The sequence below is a fragment of the Carcharhinus amblyrhynchos genome, chromosome 7 (assembly GCF_965287045.1).
Source record: "Carcharhinus amblyrhynchos chromosome 7, sCarAmb.v2.hapA, whole genome shotgun sequence".
NCBI lineage: Eukaryota > Metazoa > Chordata > Chondrichthyes > Carcharhiniformes > Carcharhinidae > Carcharhinus > Carcharhinus amblyrhynchos.
In genome coordinates, this window is record NC_137330.1 from 124,227,911 (window position 1) to 124,252,103 (window position 24,193).

The 24,193-nt window shown below is 46.5% G+C and overlaps 1 protein-coding gene across 1 annotated transcript in view; it reads left to right on the plus strand.

Annotated features, from left to right (window-relative positions):
• The first annotated feature begins 20,000 nt into the window (after positions 1–20,000).
• Positions 20,001–24,193, plus strand: part of mea1 (male-enhanced antigen 1) — a 31,012-nt gene continuing 26,819 nt past the window's right edge. Inside the window, exon 1 of the mRNA XM_080193412.1 lies at positions 20,001–20,385. Coding sequence (XP_080049538.1) covers positions 20,119–20,385 — 267 coding nt within the window. The 5' untranslated portion in view covers positions 20,001–20,118. The remainder of the gene's footprint in view (positions 20,386–24,193) is intronic.

The window sequence follows — 24,193 nt, forward strand, 5'->3', positions numbered from 1 at the left end:
CACCATAGAGATTGGTGTTGTATAACAGAGATTGTTATTGTATCGCAGAGATTGGTGTTGTATCACTGAGATTGGTGTTGTATCACATTGATTGGTGTTGTACCACAGAGATTGGTGTTGTATGACAGGGATTGGTGTTGTACCACAGAGATTGGTGTTGTATCACAGAGATTGGTGTTGTACCACAGAGATTGGTGTTGTTCCCCAGAGATTGGTGTTGTATCATAGTGATTGGTGTTCTATGACAGTGATTGGTGTTGTATCACCGGGATTGGTGTTGTACCACAGAGATTGGTGTTGTACCACAGAGATTGGTGTTGTTCCACAGAGATTGGTGTTGTACCACAGAGATTGGTGGTGTACCACAGAGATTGGTGTTGTACCACAGAGATTGGTGTTGTACCACAGAGATTGGTGTTGTATCACTGAGATTGGTGTTGTATCATAGTGATTGGTGTTGTATCACAGTGATTGGTGTTGTATCACAGAGATTGGTGTTGTACCACAGAGATTGGTGTTGTATCACTGAGATTGGTGTTGTATCATAGTGATTGGTGTTGTATCACCGGGATTGGTGTTGTACCACAGAGATTGGTGTTGTTCCACAGAGATTGGTGTTGTTCCACGGAGATTGGTGTTGTTCCACAGAGATTGGTGTTGTACCACAGAGATTGGTGTTGTACCACAGAGATTGGTGTTGTATCACAGAAATTGGTGTTGTTCCGCCGAGATTGGTGCTGTATCACAGAGATTGGTGTTGTACCACAGAGATTGGTATTGTATCACAGGGATTGGCTTTGTACCACAGAGATTGGTGTTGTACCACAGAGATTGGTGTTGTTGCACAGCGATTGGTGCTGTATCACAGAGATTGGTGTTGTAACACAGGGAATGGTGTTGTATCACAGTGATTGGTGTTGTATCACAGAGATTGTTGTTGTACCACAGATATTGGTGCTGTACGACTGAGATTGGTGCTGTACCACAGAGATTGGCGTTGTGTCTCAGAGATTGGTGTTGTACCACAGGGATTGGTGTTGTATCACAGAGATCGGTGTTGTATCACAGAGACTTGTGTTGTATCTCATAGATAGGTGCTGTATTTCAGAGATTGGTGTTGTACCACAGAGATTGGTGTTGTATCACAGAGATTGGTGTTGTATTACAGAGATTGGTGTTGTATCACAGAGATTGATGCTGTATCACAGAGATTGGTGTTGTACCACAGAGATTGGTGCTGTATCACAGAGATTGGTGTTGTACCACAAAGATTGGTGCTGTGTCACAGCGATTGGTGTTGTTCCATAGTGATTGGTGCTGTATCACAGAGATTGGTGCTGTATCACAGAGATTGGTGTTGTACCACAGAGATTGGTGTTGTATCACAGAAATTGATGCTGTATCACAGAGATTGGTGTTGTATCACAGAAATTGGTGTTGTTCCACAAAGATTGGTGCTGTATCACAGAGAGTGGTGCTGTATCACAGAGATTGGTGTTGTTCCGTAGTGATTGGTGCTGTATCACAGAGATTGGTGTTGTACCACAGAGATTGGTGCTGTATCAGAGAAATTGATGCTGTATCACAGAGATTGGTGTTGTATCACAGAGATTGGTGTTGTTCCACAAAGATTGGTGCTGTATCACAGAGAGTGGTGCTGTATCGCAGAGATTGGTGTTGTTCCGTAGTGATTGGTGCTGTATCACAGAGATTGGTGTTGTACCACAGAGATTGGTGCTGTATCAGAGAAATTGATGCTCTATCACAGAGATTGGTGTTGTATCACAGAGATTGGTGCTGTATCACAGGCATTGGTGTTGTACCACAGAGATTGGTGTTGTACCACAGAGATTGGTGTTGTTCCACAGAGATTGGTGTTGTATCAAAGAGAATGATGTTGTATCTTAGAGATTGGTGCTGTATCACAGAGATTGGTGTTGTTCGACAGAGATTGGTGTTGTATCAGAGAGATTGGTGTTGTATCACAGAGATTGGTGCTGTATCACAGAGATTGGTGCTGTATCACAGAGATTGGTGCTGTACCACAGAGACTGGTGTTGTATCATTGAGATTGGTGTTGTTCCACAGAGATTGGTGTTGTTCCACAGAGATTGGTGTTGTTTCACAGAGATTGGTGATGTATCACAGAGATTGGTGTGGTACCAGAGAGATTGGTGTTGCATCAAAGAGATTGGTGTTGTATGACAGAGATTGGTGCTGTATCACAGAGATTCGTGTTGTATGACAGTGATTGGTGTTGTTCCACAGAGATTGGTGCTGTATCACAGTGATTGGTGCCTTATCACAGACATTGGTGCTGTACCACACACAGATTGGTGCTGTACCAGAGTGATTGGTGTTGTACCACAGAGATTGATGCTGTACCACAGAGATTGGTGCTGTATCACAGAGATGGTGTTGTATCACAGAGATTGGTGCTGTATCACAGAGATTGGTGCTGTACCACAGAGATTGGTGCTGTACCACAGAGATTGGCGTTGTTCCATAGTGATTGGTGCTGTATCACAGAGATTGGTGCTGTATCACATAGATTGATGCTGTATCACAGAGATTGGTGTTGTATCACAGAGATTGGATTGTTACGCAGAGAGTGGTGTTGTATCACAGGGATTGGTGGTGTACCACAGAGATTGGTGTCGTATCACTGAGATTGGTGTTGTATCACAGAGATTGGTGCTGTATCACAGAGATTGGTGTTGTATCACAGAGATTGGTGTTGTGCCACAGAGATTGGTGTTGTATCACAGAGATTGGTGTTGTATCACAGAGATTGGTGTTGTATCACCGAGATTGGTGCTGTATTACAGATACTGGTCCTGTATCACAGAGATTGGTGTTGTGCCACAGAGATTGGTGCTGTATCACAGAGATTGGTGTTGTATCACAGACAATGGTGCTGTACCACAGATATTGGTGTTGTGCCACAGAGATTGGTGTTGTATCGGAGAGATTGGTGTTGTGTCACAGGGTTTGGTGTTCTACCACAGAGATTGGTGTTGTATCACAGAGATTGGTGCTGTACCACAGTGATTGGTGTTGTACCACAGAATTTGGTGTTGTTCCACAGAGATTGGTGGTGTTCCACAGAGATTGGTGCTGTATCACAGAGATTGGTGTTGTACCACAGAGAATGATGTTGTATCACAGTGATTGGTGTTGTATCAAGGAGATTGTTGTTGTACCACAGATATTGGTGCTGTACCACAGAGATTGGTGCTGTACCACAGAGATTGGCGTTGTATCACAGAGGTTGGTGTTGTACCACAGGGATTGGTGTTGTATCACAGAGATTGGTGCTGTGCCACAGAGATTGGTGTTGTATCACAGGGATTGGTGTTGTATCACAGAGATTGGTGTTGTACCACAGAGAATGGTGTTGTGTCACAGTGATTGGTGTTGTATCTCAGAGATTCTTGTTGTACCACAGATATTAGTGCTGTACCACAGAGATGGGTGCTGTACCACAGAGATGGGTGCTGTACCACAGAGATTGGTGTTGTATCACAGAGATTGGCGTTGTACCACAGCGATTGGTGTTGTATCACAGAGATTGGTGCTGTACCAGAGGGATTGGTGTTGTATCAGAGGGATTGGTGTTGCATCACAGAGATTGGTGCTGTATCACAGAGATTGGTGCTGTATCACAGAGATTGGTGCTGTATCACAGAGATTGGTGTTGTACCACAGAGATTGGTGTTGTTTGACCGAGATTGGTGTTGTATCACCGAGATTGGTGCTGTATCACAGATACTGGTGCTGTATCACAGAGATTGATGTTGTACCACAGAGATTGGTGTTGTTCCACAGATATTGGTGCTGCATCACAGAGATTGGTGTTCTATCACAGAGATTGGTGTTGTATTATAGAGAACAGTGTTGTATCACGGAGATTGGTGTTGTATCACAGAGATTGGTGTTGTGCCACAGAGATTGGTGTTGTATCACAGAGATTGGTGTTGTATCACAGGGATTGCTGTTGTACCACAGCGATTGGTGTTGTTCCACAGAGATTGGTGTTGTATCATAGTGATTGGTGTTGTATCACAGTGATTGGTGTTGTATCACAGGGATTGCTGTTGTACCACAGCGATTGGTGTTGTATCACAGAGATTGGTGTTGTACCACGGAGATTGGTGTTGTTCCACAGAGATTGGTGTTGTATCATAGTGATTGGTGTTGTATCACAGTGATTGGTGTTGTATCACCGGGATTGGTGTTGTACCACAGAGATTGGTGTTGTATCACTGAGATTGGTGTTGTTCCGCAGAGATTGGTGCTGTGTCACAGAGATTGGTGTTGTATCACAGATATTGGTGTTGTTCCACAGAGATTGGCTTTGTACCAGAGAGATTGGTGCTGTATCACAGAGATTGGTGCTGTACGACACTCAGATTGGTGCTGTACCAGAGTGATTGGTGTTGTACCACTGAGATTGGTGTTGTATGACCGGGATTGGTGTTGTACCACGGAGATTGGCGTTGTATCACAGAGATTGGTGTTGTTCCACAGAGATTGGTGCTGTATCACAGAGATTGGTGTTGTATCACAGAGATTGGTGTTGTACCACAAAGATTGGTGCTGTATCACAGAGAGTGGTGCTGTATCACAGAGATTGGTGTTGTTCCATACTGATTGGTGCTGTATCACAGAGATTGGTGCTGTATCACAGAGATTGGTGTTGTACCACAGAGATTGGTGCTGTATCAGAGAAAATGATGCTGTATCACAGAGATTGGTGTTGTATCACAGAGACTGGTGTTGTATCACAGAGATTGGTGCTGTATCACAGGCATTGGTGTTGTACCTCAGAGATTAGTGTTGTACCACAGAGATTGGTGTTGTATCACAGAGATTGGTATTGTACCACAGAGATTGGTGCTGTATCACAGAGATTGGTGTTGTACCACAAAGATTGGTGCTGTGTCACAGCGATTGTTGTTGTTCCATAGTGATTGGTGCTGTATCGCAGAGATTGGTGCTGTATTACAGAGATTGGTGTTGTATCACAGAGATTGGTGTTGTAACACAAAGATTGGTGCTGTATCACAGAGATTGGTGCTGTATCACAGAGATTGGTGTTGTTCCATAGTGATTGGTGCTGTATCACAGAGATTGGTGCTGTATCACAGAGATTGGTGTTGTACCACAGAGATTGGTGCTGTATCACAGAGATTGGTGTTGTACCACAGAGATTGGTGTTGTACCGCAGAGATTGGTGCTGTATTGCAGAGATTGGTGTTGTATCACGGAGATTGGTGCTGTATCACTGAGATTGGTGTTGTTCCACAAAGATTGGTGCTGTGTCACAGAGATTGGTGCTGTTCCACAAAGATTGGTGCTGTATCACAGAGATTGGTGTTGTGCCACAGAGATTGGTGTTGTACCACAGAGATTGGTGTTGTGCCACAGAGATTGGTGTTGTACCACAGAGATTGGTGTTGTAGCACAGAGATTGGTGTTGTACCACAGAGATTGGTGTTGTATCACAGAGATTGGTGTTGTACCGCAGAGGTTGGTGTTGTACCACAGAGATTGATGTTGTACCGCAGAGATTGGTGTTGTATCACAGAGATTGGTGTTGTATCACAGAGATTGGTGTTGTACCACAGAGGTTGGTGTTGTACCACAGAGATTGGTGTTGTACCACAGGGATTGGTGTTGCATCACAGAGATTGGTGTTGTATCACAGAGATTGGTGTTGTATCACAGAGATTGGTCCTGTATCACAGGCATTGGTGTTGTACCACAGAGATTGGTGTTGTACCACAGAGATTGTGTTGTATCACAGAGATTGGTGCTGTATCACAGAGATTGGTGTTGTACCACAGAGATTGGTGCTGTACCACAGAGATTGGTGTTGTACCACAGAGAGTGGTGTTGTATCACAGAGATTGGTGTTGTACCACAGAGATTGGTGTTGTACCACAGAGATTGGTGTTGTACCACAGAGATTGGTGTTGTATCACAGAGATTGGTGTTGTACCGCAGAGATTGGTGCTGTATCACAGAGATTGATGCTGTATCACAGAGATTGGTGTTGTACCACAGAGATTGGTGTTGTATCACAGAGATTGGTGTTGTACCACGGAGATTGGTGTTGTATCACAGAGATTGGTGTTGTACCGCAGAGATTGGTGTTGTATCACAGAGATTGGTGTTGTACCACGGAGATTGGTGTTGTATCACGAGATTGGTGTTGTATCACAGAGATTGGTGTTGTATCACAGAGATTGGTGTTGTATCACAGAGATTGGTGTTGTACCACAGAGATTGGTGTTGTACCACAGAGATTGGTGTTGTACCACAGAGATTGGTGTTGTATCACAAAGATTGGTGCTGTATCACAGAGAGTGGTGCTGTATCACAGAGATTGGTGTTGTTCCATACTGATTGGTGCTGTATCACAGAGATTGGTGCTGTATCACAGAGATTGGTGTTGTACCACAGAGATTGGTGCTGTATCAGAGAAATTGATGCTGTATCACAGAGATTGGTGTTGTATCACAGAGACTGGTGTTGTATCACAGAGATTGGTGCTGTATCACAGGCATTGGTGTTGTACCACAGAGATTAGTGTTGTACCACAGAGATTGGTATTGTATCACAGAGATTGGTGCTGTATCACAGAGATTGGTGCTGTATCACAGAGTTTGGTGTTGTATCACAGAGACTGGTGTTGTATCTCAGAGATTGGTGTTGTATCTCAGAGATTGGTGTTGTATCACAGAGATTGGTGTTCTTCCACAGAGATTGGTGTGGTATCACAGAGATTGGTGCTGTATCACAGAGATTGGTGCTGTATCACAGAGATTGGTGCTGTACCACACACAGATTGGTGCTGTACCAGAGTGATTGGTGTTGTACCACAGAGATTGGTGTTGTATCACCGGGATTGGTGTTGGACCACAGAGATTGGTGTTGTATCACAGAGATTGGTGTTGTATCACAGAGATTGGTGTTGTACCACAAAGATTGGTGCTGTATCACAGAGATTGGTGTTGTACCACAAAGATTGGTGCTGTGTCACAGCGATTGGTGCTGTTTCACAGAGATTGGTGCTGTATCACAGAGATTGCTGTTGTTCCATAGTGATTGGTGTTGTACCACAGAGATTGGTGCTGCATCACGGAGATTGGTGTTGTACCACAGAGATTGGTGTTGTATCACAGAGATTGGTGTTGTATTACAGAGATTGGTGTTGTATCACAGAGATTGATGCTGTATCACAGAGATTGGTGTTGTACCACAGAGATTGGTGCTGTATCACAGAGATTGGTGTTGTACCACAAAGATTGGTGCTGTGTCACAGCGATTGGTGTTGTTCCATAGTGATTGGTGCTGTATCACAGAGATTGGTGCTGTATCACAGAGATTGGTGTTGTACCACAGAGATTGGTGTTGTATCACAGAAATTGATGCTGTATCACAGAGATTGGTGTTGTATCACAGAGATTGGTGTTGTTCCACAAAGATTGGTGCTGTATCACAGAGAGTGGTGCTGTATCACAGAGATTGGTGTTGTTCCGTAGTGATTGGTGCTGTATCACAGAGATTGGTGTTGTACCACAGAGATTGGTGCTGTATCAGAGAAATTGATGCTGTATCACAGAGATTGGTGTTGTATCACAGAGATTGGTGCTGTATCACAGGCATTGGTGTTGTACCACAGAGATTGGTGTTGTACCACAGAGATTGGTGATGTTCCACAGAGATTGGTGTTGTATCAAAGAGAATGATGTTGTATCATAGAGATTGGTGCTGTATCACAGAGATTGGTGTTGTTCCACAGAGATTGGTGTTGTATCAGAGAGATTGGTGTTGTATCACAGAGATTGGTGCTGTATCACAGAGATTGGTGCTGTATCACAGAGATTGGTGTTGTTCCACAGAGATTGGTGCTGTTCCACAGAGACTGGTGTTGTATCATTGAGATTGGTGTTGTTCCACAGAGATTGGTGTTGTTCCACAGAGATTGGTGTTGTTTCACAGAGATTGGTGATGTATCACAGAGATTGGTGTGGTACCAGAGAGATTGGTGTTGTATCAAAGAGATTGGTGTTGTATGACAGAGATTGGTGCTGTATCACAGAGATTCGTGTTGTATGACAGTGATTGGTGTTGTTCCACAGAGATTAGTGCTGTATCACAGTGATTGGTGCCGTATCACAGACATTGGTGCTGTACCACACACAGATTGGTGCTGTACCAGAGTGATTGGTGTTGTACCACAGAGATTGATGCTGTACCACAGAGATTGGTGCTGTATCACAGAGATGGTGTTGTATCACAGAGATTGGTGCTGTATCACAGAGATTGGTGCTGTACCACAGAGATTGGTGCTGTATCACAGAGATTGGTGCTGTATCACAGAGATTGGCGTTGTTCCATAGTGATTGGTGCTGTATCACAGAGATTGGTGCTGTATCACATAGATTGATGCTGTATCACAGAGATTGGTGTTGTATCACAGAGATTGGATTGTTACGCAGAGAGTGGTGTTGTATCACAGGGATTGGTGGTGTACCACAGAGATTGGTGTCGTATCACTGAGATTGGTGTTGTATCACAGAGATTGGTGCTGTATCACAGAGATTGGTGTTGTATCACAGAGATTGGTGTTGTGCCACAGAGATTGGTGTTGTATCACAGAGATTGGTGTTGTATCACAGAGATTGGTGTTGTATCACCGAGATTGGTGCTGTATTACAGATACTGGTCCTGTATCACAGAGATTGGTGTTGTGCCACAGAGATTGGTGCTGTATCACAGAGATTGGTGTTGTATCACAGACAATGGTGCTGTACCACAGATATTGGTGTTGTGCCACAGAGATTGGTGTTGTATCGGAGAGATTGGTGTTGTGTCACAGGGTTTGGTGTTCTACCACAGAGATTGGTGTTGTATCACAGAGATTGGTGCTGTACCACAGTGATTGGTGTTGTACCACAGAGTTTGGTGTTGTTCCACAGGGATTGGTGTTGTATCACAGAGATTGGTGGTGTGCCACAGAGGTTGGTGTTGTATCACAGGGATTGGTGTTGTATCACAGAGATTGGTGTTGTACCACAGTGATTGGTGTTGTATCTCAGAGATTCTTGTTGTACCACAGATATTAGTGCTGTACCACAGAGATGGGTGCTGTACCACAGAGATTGGTGTTGTATCACAGAGATTGGCGTTGTACCACAGCGATTGGTGTTGTATCACAGAGATTGGTGCTGTACCACAGGGATTGGTGTTGTATCAGAGGGATTGGTGTTGCATCACAGAGATTGGTGCTGTATCACAGAGATTGGTGCTGTATCACAGAGATTGGTGTTGTATCACAGAGATTGGTGTTGTACCACAGAGATTGGTGTTGTTTGACCGAGATTGGTGTTGTATCACCGAGATTGGTGCTGTATCACAGATACTGGTGCTGCATCACAGAGATTGATGTTGTACCACAGAGATTGGTGTTGTTCCACAGATATTGGTGCTGCATCACAGAGATTGGTGTTCTATCACAGAGATTGGTGTTGTATTATAGAGAACAGTGTTGTATCATGGAGATTGGTGTTGTATCACAGAGATTGGTGTTGTGCCACAGAGATTGGTGTTGTATCACAGAGATTGGTGTTGTATCACAGGGATTGCTGTTGTACCACAGCGATTGGTGTTGTATCACAGGGATTGCTGTTGTACCACAGCGATTGGTGTTGTATCACAGAGATTGGTGTTGTACCACGGAGATTGGTGTTGTTCCACAGAGATTGGTGTTGTATCATAGTGATTGGTGTTGTATCACAGTGATTGGTGTTGTATCACAGTGATTGGTGTTGTATCACAGTGATTGGTGTTGTATCACAGTGATTGGTGTTGTATCACCGGGATTGGTGTTGTACCACAGAGATTGGTGTTGTATCACTGAGATTGGTGTTGTTCCGCAGAGATTGGTGCTGTGTCACAGAGATTGGTGTTGTTCCACAGAGATTGGCTTTGTACCAGAGAGATTGGTGCTGTATCACAGAGATTGGTGCTGTACGACACTCAGATTGGTGCTGTACCAGAGTGATTGGTGTTGTACCACTGAGATTGGTGTTGTATGACCGGGATTGGTGTTGTACCACGGAGATTGGTGTTGTATCACAGAGATTGGTGTTGTTCCACAGAGATTGGTGCTGTATCACAGAGATTGGTGTTGTATCACAGAGATCGGTGTTGTACCACAAAGATTGGTGCTGTATCGCAGAGATTGGTGTTGTATCACGGAGATTGGTGCTGTATCACAGAGATTGGTGTTGTTACACAAAGATTGGTGCTGTGTCACAGAGATTGGTGTTGTTCCACAAAGATTGGTGCTGTATCACAGAGAGTGGTGCTGTATCACAGAGATTGGTGTTGTTCCATACTGATTGGTGCTGTATCACAGAGATTGGTGCTGTATCACAGAGATTGGTGTTGTACCACAGAGATTGGTGCTGTATCAGAGAAATTGATGCTGTATCACAGAGATTGGTGTTGTATCACAGAGACTGGTGTTGTATCACAGAGATTGGTGCTGTATCACAGGCATTGGTGTTGTACCACAGAGATTAGTGTTGTACCACAGAGATTGGTGTTGTATCACAGAGATTGGTGTTGTACCACAGAGATTGGTGCTGTATCACAGAGATTGGTGTTGTACCACAAAGATTGGTGCTGTGTCACAGCGATTGTTGTTGTTCCATAGTGATTGGTGCTGTATCACAGAGATTGGTGCTGTATTACAGAGATTGGTGTTGTATCACAGAGATTGGTGTTGTAACACAAAGATTGGTGCTGTATCACAGAGATTGGTGCTGTATCACAGAGATTGGTGCTGTATCACAGAGATTGGTGTTGTTCCATAGTGATTGGTGCTGTATCACAGAGATTGGTGCTGTATCACAGAGATTGGTGTTGTACCACAGAGATTGGTGTTGTATCACAGAAATTGATGCTGTATCACAGAGATTGGTGTTCTATCACAGAGATTGGTGTTGTACCACAGAGATTGGTGTTGTACCGCAGAGATTGGTGCTGTATTGCAGAGATTGGTGTTGTATCACGGAGATTGGTGCTGTATCACTGAGATTGGTGTTGTTCCACAAAGATTGGTGCTGTGTCACAGAGATTGGTGCTGTTCCACAAAGATTGGTGCTGTATCACAGAGATTGGTGTTGTGCCACAGAGATTGGTGTTGTACCACAGAGATTGGTGTTGTGCCACAGAGATTGGTGTTGTACCACAGAGATTGGTGTTGTAGCACAGAGATTGGTGTTGTAGCACAGAGATTGGTGTTGTATCACAGAGATTGGTGTTGTACCGCAGAGGTTGGTGTTGCATCACAGAGATTGGTGTTGTATCACAGAGATTGGTGTTGTATCACAGAGATTGGTCCTGTATCACAGGCATTGGTGTTGTACCACAGAGATTGGTGTTGTACCACAGAGATTGGTGTTGTACCAAGAGATTGGTGTTGTATCACAGAGATTGGTGCTGTATCACAGAGATTGGTGTTGTATCACAGAGATTGGTGCTGTACCACAGAGATTGGTGTTGTACCACAGAGAGTGGTGTTGTATCACAGAGATTGGTGTTGTACCACAGAGATTGGTGTTGTACCACAGAGATTGGTGTTGTACCACAGAGATTGGTGTTGTATCACAGAGATTGGTGTTGTACCGCAGAGATTGGTGCTGTATCACAGAGATTGGTGTTGTACCACGGAGATTGGTGTTGTATCACAGAGATTGGTGTTGTATCACAGAGATTGGTGCTGTATCACGGAGATTGGTGTTGTATCACAGAGATTGGTGTTGTACCACGGAGATTGGTGTTGTACCACAGAGATTGGTGTTGTACCACAGAGATTGGTGTTGTATCACAAAGATTGGTGCTGTATCACAGAGAGTGGTGCTGTATCACAGAGATTGGTGTTGTTCCATACTGATTGGTGCTGTATCAGAGATTGGTGCTGTATCACAGAGATTGGTGTTGTACCACAGAGATTGGTGCTGTATCAGAGAAATTGATGCTGTATCACAGAGATTGGTGTTGTATCACAGAGACTGGTGTTGTATCACAGAGATTGGTGCTGTATCACAGGCATTGGTGTTGTACCACAGAGATTAGTGTTGTACCACAGAGATTGGTGTTGTACCACAGAGATTGGTGTTGTACCACAGAGATTGGTGCTGTATCACAGAGATTGGTGTTGTACCACAAAGATTGGTGCTGTGTCACAGCGATTGTTGTTGTTCCATAGTGATTGGTGCTGTATCACAGAGATTGGTGCTGTATTACAGAGATTGGTGTTGTATCACAGAGATTGGTGTTGTAACACAAAGATTGGTGCTGTATCACAGAGATTGGTGCTGTATCACAGAGATTGGTGTTGTTCCATAGTGATTGGTGCTGTATCACAGAGATTGGTGTTGTATCACAGAGATTGGTGTTGTACCACAGAGATTGGTGTTCTATCACAGAGATTGGTGCTGTATCACAGAGATTGGTGTTGTACCACAGAGATTGGTGTTGTACCGCAGAGATTGGTGCTGTATTGCAGAGATTGGTGTTGTATCACGGAGATTGGTGGTGTATCACTGAGATTGGTGTTGTTCCACAAAGATTGGTGCTGTGTCACAGAGATTGGTGCTGTTCCACAAAGATTGGTGCTGTATCACAGAGATTGGTGTTGTGCCACAGAGATTGGTGTTGTATCACAGAGACTGGTGTTGTACCACGTAGATTGGTGTTGTATCACAGAGATTGGTGTTGTACCACAGAGATTGGTGTTGTATCACAGAGATTGGTGCTGTATCACAGAGATTGGTGTTGTACCACAGAGATTGGTGTTGTACCACAGAGATTGGTGTTGTACCACAGAGATTGGTGTTGTATAACAGAGATTGGTGTTGTACCGCAGAGATTGGTGCTGTATCACAGAGATTGATGCTGTATCACAGAGATTGGTGTTGTACCACAGAGATTGGTGTTGTATCACAGAGATTGGTGTTGTACCACGGAGATTGGTGTTGTATCACAGAGATTGGTGTTGTACCGCAGAGATTGGTGTTGTATCACAGAGATTGGTGTTGTACCACGGAGATTGGTGTTGTATCACAGAGATTGGTGTTGTACCACGGAGATTGGTGTTGTACCACAGAGAGTGGTGTTGTACCACAGAGATTGGTGTTGTGTCACAGAGATTGGTGTTGTCCCACAGAGATTGGTGTTGTACCGCAGAGATTGGTGTTGTACCGCAGAGATTGGTGCTGTATCACAGAGATTGGTGTTGTACCACAGAGATTGGTGTTGTATCACAGAGATTGGTGCTGTATCACGGAGATTGGTGTTGTATCACAGAGATTGGTGTTGTACCACGGAGAGTGGTGTTGTACCACAGAGATTGGTGTTGTACCACAGAGATTGGTGTTGTATCACAGAGATTGGTGTTGTCCCGCAGAGATTGGTGTTGTACCGCAGAGATTGGTGTTGTACCGCAGAGATTGGTGTTGTGCCACAGAGATTGGTGTTGTATCACAGAGATTGGTGTTGTATCACAGAGATTGGTGTTGTATCACAGAGATTGGTGTTGTACCACAGAGATTGGTGTTGTACCACAGAGATTGGTGTTGTATCACAGAGATTGGTGCTGTATCACGGAGATTGGTGTTGTATCACAGAGATTGGTGTTGTACCACGGAGAGTGGTGTTGTACCACAGAGATTGGTGTTGTACCACAGAGATTGGTGTTGTATCACAGAGATTGGTGTTGTCCCGCAGAGATTGGTGTTGTACCGCAGAGATTGGTGTTGTACCGCAGAGATTGGTGTTGTGTCACAGAGATTGGTGTTGTATCACAGAGATTGGTGTTGTGTCACAGAGATTGGTGTTGTGTCACAGAGATTGGTGTTGTGTCACAGAGATTGGTGTTGTATCACAGAGATTGGTGCTGTACCACAGAGATTGGTGCTGTATCACAGAGATTGGTGTTGTGTCACAGAGATTGGTGTTCTACCACAGTGATTGGTGTTCTACCACAGCTTAATGCTCTCTCCACCCCCATTGTCTGCATCTTTAAGACTTGAATAGAAGATTAGCTGTTCAGTCTCACATTCTAATCTGCTTTCTGTAAACTGTGTGTGTCTTTATTCGCCCTGTTAGCAAGCAGAACCCTCCACTCACCTGTCGAAGGAACTGCGTTCAGAAAGCTCGTGGCTTTTACTACTAAATAAACCTGTTTGTCTTTAACCTGGTGTTGTGAGATGTCTTATTATGTTTACTCCAGCCCAACGCTGGCATCTCCACATCAGGGAGTGATACAGAGTACAGAGTTAGGACAACACAGTGAGTAAATAAAAGGTACAAAAATAACAGCTCTGTTTGTCAATGCATGTTGTACTAATAGCAAAAAATGATGAACTGAGTGCAAATTTAAATCACTAAGTGCAATTTGATTATTAAAGTCTTATTAATCATATTGTTCAGGTGTAATGTTAATCACTTCCTTAAACTGCAATTACATTGGCAACTTTAATGGCAGTTACATTGTTAAGGTAAGAGGTATTTGTCTATCTAGAAGTGGGGATGGTTCTGTTCCCATTGGGCACTGCAGGGACTGGGGTGCTTTATTGACTCTGATAACCACGTTTTATTTGAAGTTTGTAAGTTTCCTTGTCTGAGACCAGGGGAGGTAGTTCAAGAGGTTAGGGCGGCATGGTGGCAGTGATTAGCACTGCTGCCTCAAAGCTTTAGGGGTTCGGGTGAATTCCCAGCTTGGGTCACGTTCTCCCCATGTCTGCGAGGGTTTCCTCTGGGTGCTCCGCTTTCCCCACCACAGTCCAAAGATGTGCTGGTTAGTTGATTGGCTGTGCTAAATTGCCCCTTAGTGCCCTGGGATGTGTAGGTTAGAAGAATTGTGAGGCAAATGTATGTGGTTGTGGGGATAGGACCTGGAGTGGGATTGTGGTCAGTACAGACTCAATGGGCTGAATGGCCTCCTGCACTGTAGGGAGGGCCAAAGGGCCTCTTCCTGTGCTGTAATTTTCTTTGTTCTTTGATTCTATCATTCTAAGAGGAGTAGAGGCTGAGGGCCTGAGAGGAAGATGAATGGGTAAGAGTGAGTGTGAGAACTCCTCTTTTACATTATAGAAGGTATAAACTTTATTCTGTTTATTCTTATCGGTTTGTACCTATTGTACAATGATAATTATTCTTTGTTGATTAATTCTTCACAAATCAAGGGGTGCTTTCAGTATGCCTGGGAAATCAGAAGTGTTCTGCAGCTGGAAGAGTTTGGGAAATCCTGATATGAACTATCAATGACACATACAGTGGATATGCCAGCGTTGGACTGGGGTAAACACAGTAAAAAGTCTGACAACACCAGGTTTAAGTCCAACCGATTTATTTGATAGTAAACTCACTGGCTTTCGGGGTTAGACCCTTCGTCAGGTGAATGGAGAGTTCTGGCCTCGGACAGAGCATATAAAGCACAGACAGTTTAGAGATTACTGATTAGAATGCGAATCTTTACACCTAACCTGCTGTTCAAGTCCTAAAGTGGTTGACAATGTGAGTGGAAGGAGCACTGATCACAGTTAAAGAGATGTGTATTGTCTCCAGACAGCACAGTGAGTGAGGTTTTGCAAACCCAGGCAAGTCACGGGAGTTACAGATAGTGCGACATGAACCCAAGATCCCTGTTGAGGCCGTCCTCATGTGTGTGGAACTTGGCTATCAGTCTCTGCTCAGCGACTCTGCGCTGTCGTGTGTCGTGAAGGCCGCCTTGGAGAACGCTTACCCGAAGGTCAGAGGCTGAATGCCCACTTCTTGCCCACTGAATGCCCACATCCCCACACCCCGACTTCTTGCTTTCAGACAACCACGCAACCTCAAACAGACCATTGTTCGCAGCAAACTACCCAGTCTTCAGGAGAACAGTGAACACAACACCACACAACCTTGCCACAGCAACCTCTGCAAGACGTGCCGGATCATCGACATGGATACCATCACCACACTTGAGAATACCATCCACCAGGTACACGGTAAATACTCTTGCAACTCGGCCAACATTGTCTACCTGATACGTTGCAAGAAAGGATGTCCCGAAGCATGGTACATTGGGGAGACCATGCAGACGCTACGACAACGGATAAATGAACATAGCTCGACAATCACCAGGCAAGACTGTTCCCTTCCTGTTGGACATTCAGGATCTATCAGGATCGGGCCCTTGTCAGTCTGATCAGGATGAACTCTATCAGGATCGGGTCCTTGTCAGTCTGATCAGGATGAACTCTATCAGGATCGGACCTTTGTCAGTCTGATCAGGATGAACTCTATCAGGATCGGGTCCTTGTCAGTCTGATCAGGATGAACTCTATCAGGATCAGGTCCTTGTCAGTCTGATCAGGATGAAGTCTATCAGGATCGGGTCCTTGTCAGTCTGATCAGGATGAACTCTATCAGGATCGGGTCCTTGTCAGTCTGATCAGGATGAACTCTATCAGGATCGGGTCCTTGTCAGTCTGATCAGGATGAACTCTATCAGGATCGGGTCCTTGTCAGTCTGATCAGGATGAACTCTATCAGGATCGGGTCCTTGTCAGTCTGATCAGGATGAAGTCTATCAGGATCGGGTCCTTGTCAGTCTGATCAGGATGAACTCTATCAGGATCGGGTCCTTGTCAGTCTGATCAGGATGAACTCTATCAGGATCGGGTCCTTGTCAGTCTGATCAGGATGAAGTTTATCAGGATCGGGTCCTTGTCAGTCTGATCAGGATGAAGTCTATCAGGATCGGGTCCTTGTCAGTCTGATCAGGATGAACTCTATCAGGATCAGGTCCTTGTCAGTCTGATCAGGATGAAGTCTATCAGGATCGGGTCCTTGTCAGTCTGATCAGGATGAACTCTATCAGGATCGGGCCCTTGTCAGTCTGATCAGGATGAACTCTATCAGGATCGGGTCCTTGTCAGTCTGATCAGGATGAACTCTATCAGGATCGGGTCCTTGTCAGTCTGATCAGGATGAAGTCTATCAGGATCGGGTCCTTGTCAGTCTGATCAGGATGAACTCTATCAGGATCAGGTCCTTGTCAGTCTGATCAGGATGAACTCTATCAGGATCGGGCCCTTGTCAGTCTGATCAGGATGAACTCTATCAGGATCGGGCCCTTGTCAGTCTGATCAGGATGAACTCTATCAGGATCGGGTCCTTGTCAGTCTGATCAGGATGAACTCTATCAGGATCGGGCCCTTGTCAGTCTGATCAGGATGAACTCTATCAGGATCGGGCCCTTGTCAGTCTGATCAGGATGAACTCTATCAGGATCGGGTCCTTGTCAGTCTGATCAGGATGAACTCTATCAGGATCAGGTCCTTGTCAGTCTGATCAGGATGAACTCTATCAGGATCGGGTCCTTGTCAGTCTGATCAGGATGAACTCTATCAGGATCGGGTCCTTGTCAGTCTGATCAGGATGAACTCTATCAGGATCGGACCCTTGTCAGTCTGATCAGGATGAACTCTATCAGGATCGGGTCCTTGTCAGTCTGATCAGGATGAAGTCTATCAGGATCGGGTCCTTGTCAGTCTGATCAGGATGAAGTTTATCAGGATCGGGTCCTTGTCAGTCTGATCAGGATGAACTCTATCAGGATCAGGCCCTTGTCAGTCTGATCAGGATGAAGTCTATCAGGATCAGGCCCTTAGCTCCTCAGTTCACTTGCCCTTCTGATTGTGAGTTTCCCAATTCCTCCCTCCCTGTCAGTTCCTGATTTATAGTTGCTTCTGGATGTGACTTTATAGTGAAGACTGATGTAAAATCCCTGTTCAATACATCTGTCAATTGTTGCTTTTCCATGATCTATTGTCCAGTCTGACTTTCTATAGGATTAATGCTCACTTTGTAAACTCTTTATAAAATATTTATGAAAACTGTGTCTACCTAGCTGTTTGTTATCGTATTTTTCCCTCTTTATTAATCTTTTAGTCATCCTTTCTGTTCCTTTTATTCTGTTCTGTCTTCTGACCTGCCTGATTCCATAATTGTCTTTGCACAATTACATGCTTTTTCTTTTAGTCTCAATCTGCCTTTAACCTTTCTCGTTAACCATGGATGGTGAGTCTGACCTTTGAACTTTTCCTTACTCATTGAAATGCATTTATTGTGCATATTTTGAAATATCCCCTTAAATATTTGACACTGCATATCGACTGACCTATTATCCTTTTACTTAATTTGCTAATTCAGTTTAACCAACTCAGCTTTCAGCCTCATAATTGCCCTTGTAGTCTCAGACCCACTCCTCTCTCCTTCAATACAATATTTAATCATATTATGGTCACTGTGACCTCGAGGTATTGTTATGATGGGCACAAAGGACATGGCAAATCCTTGACAGATTTCTCCATGAGCTTTGTGGAGTACAAACTCCTTTATTATGCAAAATCACATTATGATTCAAAGTTTTAAGTTTCCTTTTGACTTTGTTTTTTGTTGGGACTGTTCCCCTGGGTAAGGTTTAAAGGAGATGTTCAAGGCAGATGTAGACAGTAGTGGGCGCTGGAAACTCGTTGCCGGGGGAGGTAGTGGAAGCGGATACGGTAGTGACATTTAAGGCTTGGAGGGCTGAAGGGCCTGTTCCTGTGCTGTAATTTTCTTTGTTCCTTGAAGGAGCAGTGCTGTGGGAGCTCCTGCTAATAAATAAACCTGTTGGACTTTAACCTGGTGTTGTGAGACCTGTTACTGTGTTTAACTCAGTCCAATGCAGGCATCTCCACCTCTGTCTCCGGCAGGGGGCAGCGGCTTCGCGCTGGTGGGGACTCCGGACCACCAGGGGGCAGCAGCTTCGCGCTGGTGGGGACTCCGGGCCACCAGGGGGCAGAGGCTCCCACGCTGGTGGGGACTCCGGACCACCAGGGGGCAGCGGCTCCCACGCTGGTGGGGACTCCGGACCACCAGGGGGCAGCGGCTCCGCGCTGGTGGGGACTCCGGACCACCAGGGGGCAGCGGCTTCGCGCTGGTGGGGACTCCGGACCACCAGGGGGCAGCGGCTTCGCGCTGGTGGGGACTCCGGACCACCAGGGAGCAGCGGCTTCACGCTGGTGGGGACTCCGGACCACCAGGGGGCAGCGGCTCCCACGCTGGTGGGGACTCCGAACCACCAGGGGGCAGCGGCTCCGCGCTGGTGGGGACTCCGGACCACCAGGGGGCAGCAGCTTCGCGCTGGTGGGGACTCCGGACCACCAGGGGGCAGCGGCTTCGCGCTGGTGGGGACTCCGGGCCACCAGGGGGCAGCGGCTCCGCGCTGGTGGGGACTCCGGGCCACCAGGGGGCAGCGGCTCCGCGCTGGTGGGGACTCCGGGCCACCAGGGGGCAGCGGCTCCCACGCTGGTGGGGACTCCGAACCACCAGGGGGCAGCGGCTCCGCGCTGGTGGGGACTCCGGACCACCAGGGGGCAGCGGCTTCGCGCTGGTGGGGACTCCGGACCACCAGGGGGCAGAGGCTCCCACGCTGGTGGGGACTCCGAACCACCAGGGGGCAGCGGCTCCGCGCTGGTGGGGACTCCGGACCACCAGGGGGCAGCGGCTTCGCGCTGGTGGGGACTCCGGACCACCAGGGGGCAGAGGCTCCCACGCTGGTGGGGACTCCGAACCACCAGGGGGCAGCGGCTCCGCGCTGGTGGGGACTCCGGACCACCAGGGGGCAGAGGCTCCCACGCTGGTGGGGACTCCGAACCACCAGGGGGCAGCGGCTCCGCGCTGGTGGGGACTCCGGGCTACCAGGGGGCAGCGGCTCCGCGCTGGTGGGGACTCCGGGCCACCAGGGGGCAGCGGCTCCCACGCTGGTGGGGACTCCGAACCACCAGGGGGCAGCGGCTCCGCGCTGGTGGGGACTCCGGACCACCAGGGGGCAGCGGCTTCGCGCTGGTGGGGACTCCGGGCCGCCAGGGGGCAGCGGCTGAATTGGGACACGCGCAGTTGGCCGCTCTTGTTGATTTCGACCTTGTTGACCGGATGTGGCCGGAGAACGAACCCGAAGTCGGTGTTGTCATGGTGACTCTGGAGGCCTGAGGCCTGTGGATGGAAGTTGCTGCCTTCAGGATGAGTCCCGAGCGAGTACTGCCCGAGCCCGAGGATGAGCGGCAGGAGCTGGGCCCAGGCCCGGGACAGGCCCACTGGAGTAGCGAGGAGGAGGAGGAAGAGGAGGAGGCCGAGGCGGAAGACAGCCCGGACTCCCCGGGAGACGGGTCTGGTGGCGGGTATCACTACCTCCCCTTGAACCAGGAGGCCAGCCCGGGCCCGGCCAACAACCACAGCCCCGAGCAAGAGATCGGGGAGAGGCTGCAGGTAAAACCCGGAGAGAGAGAGAGCAGAGTGACAGAGAGTAAAACCCAGAGAGAGAGGGCAGAATGATAGAGGGTAAAACCCAGAGAGAGAGAGAGCAGAATGATAGAGGGTAAAACCCAGAGAGAGAGAGAGCAGAATGATAGAGGGTAAAACCCAGAGAGAGAGAGAGCAGAATGATAGAGGGTAAAACCCAGAGAGAGAGAGAGCAGAATGATAGAGGGTAAAACCCAGAGAGAGAGGGCAGAATGATAGAGAGTAAAACCCAGAGAGAGAGAGGGCAGAATGATAGAGGGTAAAACCCAGAGAGAGAGGGCAGAATGATAGAGGGTAAAACCCAGAGAGAGAGAGGGCAGAATGATAGAGAGTAAAACCCAGAGAGAGAGAGAGCAGAATGATAGAGGGTAAAACCCAGAGAGAGAGAACAGAATGATAGAGGGTAAAACCCAGAGAGAGAGAACAGAATGATAGAGGGTAAAACCCAGAGAGAGAGCAGAGTGACAGAGAGTAAAACCCAGAGAGAGAGAGGGCAGAATGATAGAGGGTAAAACCCAGAGAGAGAGAACAGAATGATAGAGGGTAAAACCCAGAGAGAGAGAACAGAATGATAGAGGGTAAAACCCAGAGAGAGAGAGCAGAATGATAGAGGGTAAAACCCAGAGAGAGAGAGAGCAGAATGATAGAGGGTAAAACCCAGAGAGAGAGAGAGCAGAATGATAGAGGGTAAAACCCAGAGAGAGAGAGGGCAGAATGATAGAGGGTAAAACCCAGAGAGAGAGAGGGCAGAATGATAGCGGGTAAAACCCAGAGAGAGAGAACAGAATGATAGAGGGTAAAACCCAGAGAGAGAGAACAGAATGACAGAGAGTAAAACCCAGAGAGAGAGAGCAGAATGACAGAGAGTAAAACCCAGAGAGAGAGAGAGCAGAATGACAGAGAGTAAAACCCAGAGAGAGAGGGCAGAATGATAGAGGGTAAAACCCAGAGAGAGAGAGGGCAGAATGATAGCGGGTAAAACCCAGAGAGAGAGAGGGCAGAATGATAGAGGGTAAAACCCAGAGAGAGAGAACAGAATGACAGAGAGTAAAACCCAGAGAGAGAGAGCAGAATGACAGAGAGTAAAACCCAGAGAGAGAGAGGGCAGAATGATAGTAAAACCCAGAAAGAGAGAGCAGAATGATAGAGAGTAAAACCCAGAGAGAGGGGAATGATAGAGAGTAAAACCCAGAGAGAGAGAACAGAATGACAGAGGGTAAAACCCAGAGAGAGAGAGGGGAATGATAGAGAGTAAAACACAGAGAGAGAGCGGAATGACAGAGAGTAAAACCCAGAGAGAGAGAGGGGAATGATAGAGAGTAAAACACAGAGAGAGAGAGCAGAATGACAGAGAGTAAAACCCAGAGAGACAGAGAGCAGAACGACAGAATAAAACCCAGAGAGAGAGAGGGGAATGATAGAGAGTAAAACACAGAGAGAGAGAGCAGAATGACAGAGAGTAAAACCTAGAGAGACAGAGAGTAAAACACAGAGAGAGAGAGCAGAATGACAGAGAGTAAAACCCAGAGAGAGAGAGAGCAGAATGACAGAATAAAACCCAGAGAGAGAGAGCAGAATGATAGAGTAAAACCCGAGGGAGAGCAGAATGATAGAGAGTAAAACCCAGAGAGGGAGAGAGAGAGAGCAGAATGACAAGGTAAAACCCAGAGAGAGAGAGCAGAATGACAGAGGGTAAAACCCAGAGAAAGAACAGAATGATAGAGAGTAAAACCCAGAGAGAGAGAGAGAGAGAGCAGAATGATAGAGAGTAAAACCCAGAGACAGAGAGAGAGCAGAATGACAGAGAGTAAAACCCAGAGAGAGAGAGAGCAGAATGACAGAGAGTAAAACCCGAGAGAGAGCAGAATGATAGAGAGTAAAACCCAGAGAGGGAGAGAGAGAGAGCAGAATGACAAGGTAAAACCCAGAGAGAGAGAGCAGAATGACAGAGGGTAAAACCCAGAGAAAGAACAGAATGATAGAGAGTAAAACCCAGAGAGAGAGAGAGCAGAATGATAGAGAGTAAAACCCAGAGACAGAGAGAGAGCAGAATGACAGAGAGTAAAACCCAGAGAGAGAGAGAGCAGAATGACAGAGAGTAAAACCCGAGAGAGAGCAGAATGATAGAGAGTAAAACCCAGAGAGGGAGAGAGAGAGAGCAGAATGACAGGGTAAAACCCAGAGAGAGCAGAATGACAGGGTAAAACCCAGAGAGAGCAGAATGACAGAGGGTAAAACCCAGAGAGAGAGAGCAGAATGACAGAGAGTAAAACCCAGAGAAAGAACAGAATGATAGAGAGTAAAACCCAGACAGAGAGAGAGAGCAGAATGATAGAGAGTAGAACCCAGAGAGAGAGTGGGAGCAGAATGACAGAGTAAAACCCGAGAGAGAGCAGAATGATAGAGAGTAAAACCCAGAGAGAGCAGAATGACAGAATAAAACCCAGAGAGAGAGAGAGCAGAATGATAGAGTAAAACCCAGAGAGAGCAGAATGACAGAGAGTAAAACCCAGAGAGGGAGAGAGAGAGAGCAGAATGACAGGGTAAAACCCAGAGAGAGCAGAATGACAGAGGGTAAAACCCAGAGAGAGAGAGAGCCGAATGACAGAGGGTAAAACCCGGAGAGAGAGAGCAAAATGACAGAGAGTAAAACCCAGAGAAAGAACAGAATGATAGAGAGTAAAACCCAGACAGAGAGAGCAGAATGATAGAGAGTAGAACCCAGAGAGAGTGGGAGCAGAATGACAGAGTAAAACCCGATAGAGAGTAAAACCCAGAGAGAGCAGAATGACAGAATAAAACCCAGAGAGAGAGAGCAGAATGATAGAGTAAAACCCAGAGAGAGAGAGCAGAATGACAGAGAGTAAAACCCAGAGAGGGAGAGAGAGAGAGCAGAATGATAGAGAGTAGAACCCAGAGAGAGTGGGAGCAGAATGACAGAGTAAAACCCGAGAGAGAGCAGAATGATAGAGAGTAAAACCCTGAGAGAGAGAGAGCAGAATGAATATAAAAGTAGGGAGGTCTTGCTGCAGCTGTATAGGGCATTGGTGAGGCCGCAGCTGGAGTACTGTGTGCAGTTTTGGGCACCGCACCTGCGCAAAGATATTTTGGCCTTGGAGGGAGTGCAGAGGAGGTTTACTAGGCTGATACCGGAGTTGAGGGGGTTGAGCTATGAGGAGAGGCTGAATAAACTGGGCTTGTACTCGTTAGAGTTTAGAAGAATGAGGGGAGATCTCATTGAGATGTATAAGATGATGAATGGGATGGATAGGTTAGAGGTGGAGAGACTCTTCCCGCTCAAAAAAGACAGTAGGGTTTAGAACGGAGTTGAGGAGGAACTTCTTCACTCAAAGGGTGGTGAATCTCTGGAATTCTCTGCCCGTTGAAGTGGTGGAGGCTGCCTCGCTAAATATTTTTAAGACGCGGGTTGATGGGTTTTTGATAAGAGAGGGGATTAAGGGTTATGGGGAGAGGGTGGGAAAGTGGAACTGAGCAGCGACAGATCAGCCATGATCTTATTGAATGGCGGGGCAGGCTCGAGGGGCTAGATGGCCTACTCCTGCTTCTATTTCTTATGTTCTTATGACAGAGAGTAAAACCCGAGAGAGAGCAAATGATAGAGAGTAAAATCCAGAGAGGGAGAGAGAGAGCAGAATGACAGGGTAAAACCCAGAGAGAGAGAGAGAGTGCAGAATGACAGAGGGTAAAACCCAGAGAGAGCAGAATGACAGAGGGTAAAACCCAGAGAGAGAGAGAGAGAGAGTGCAGAATGACA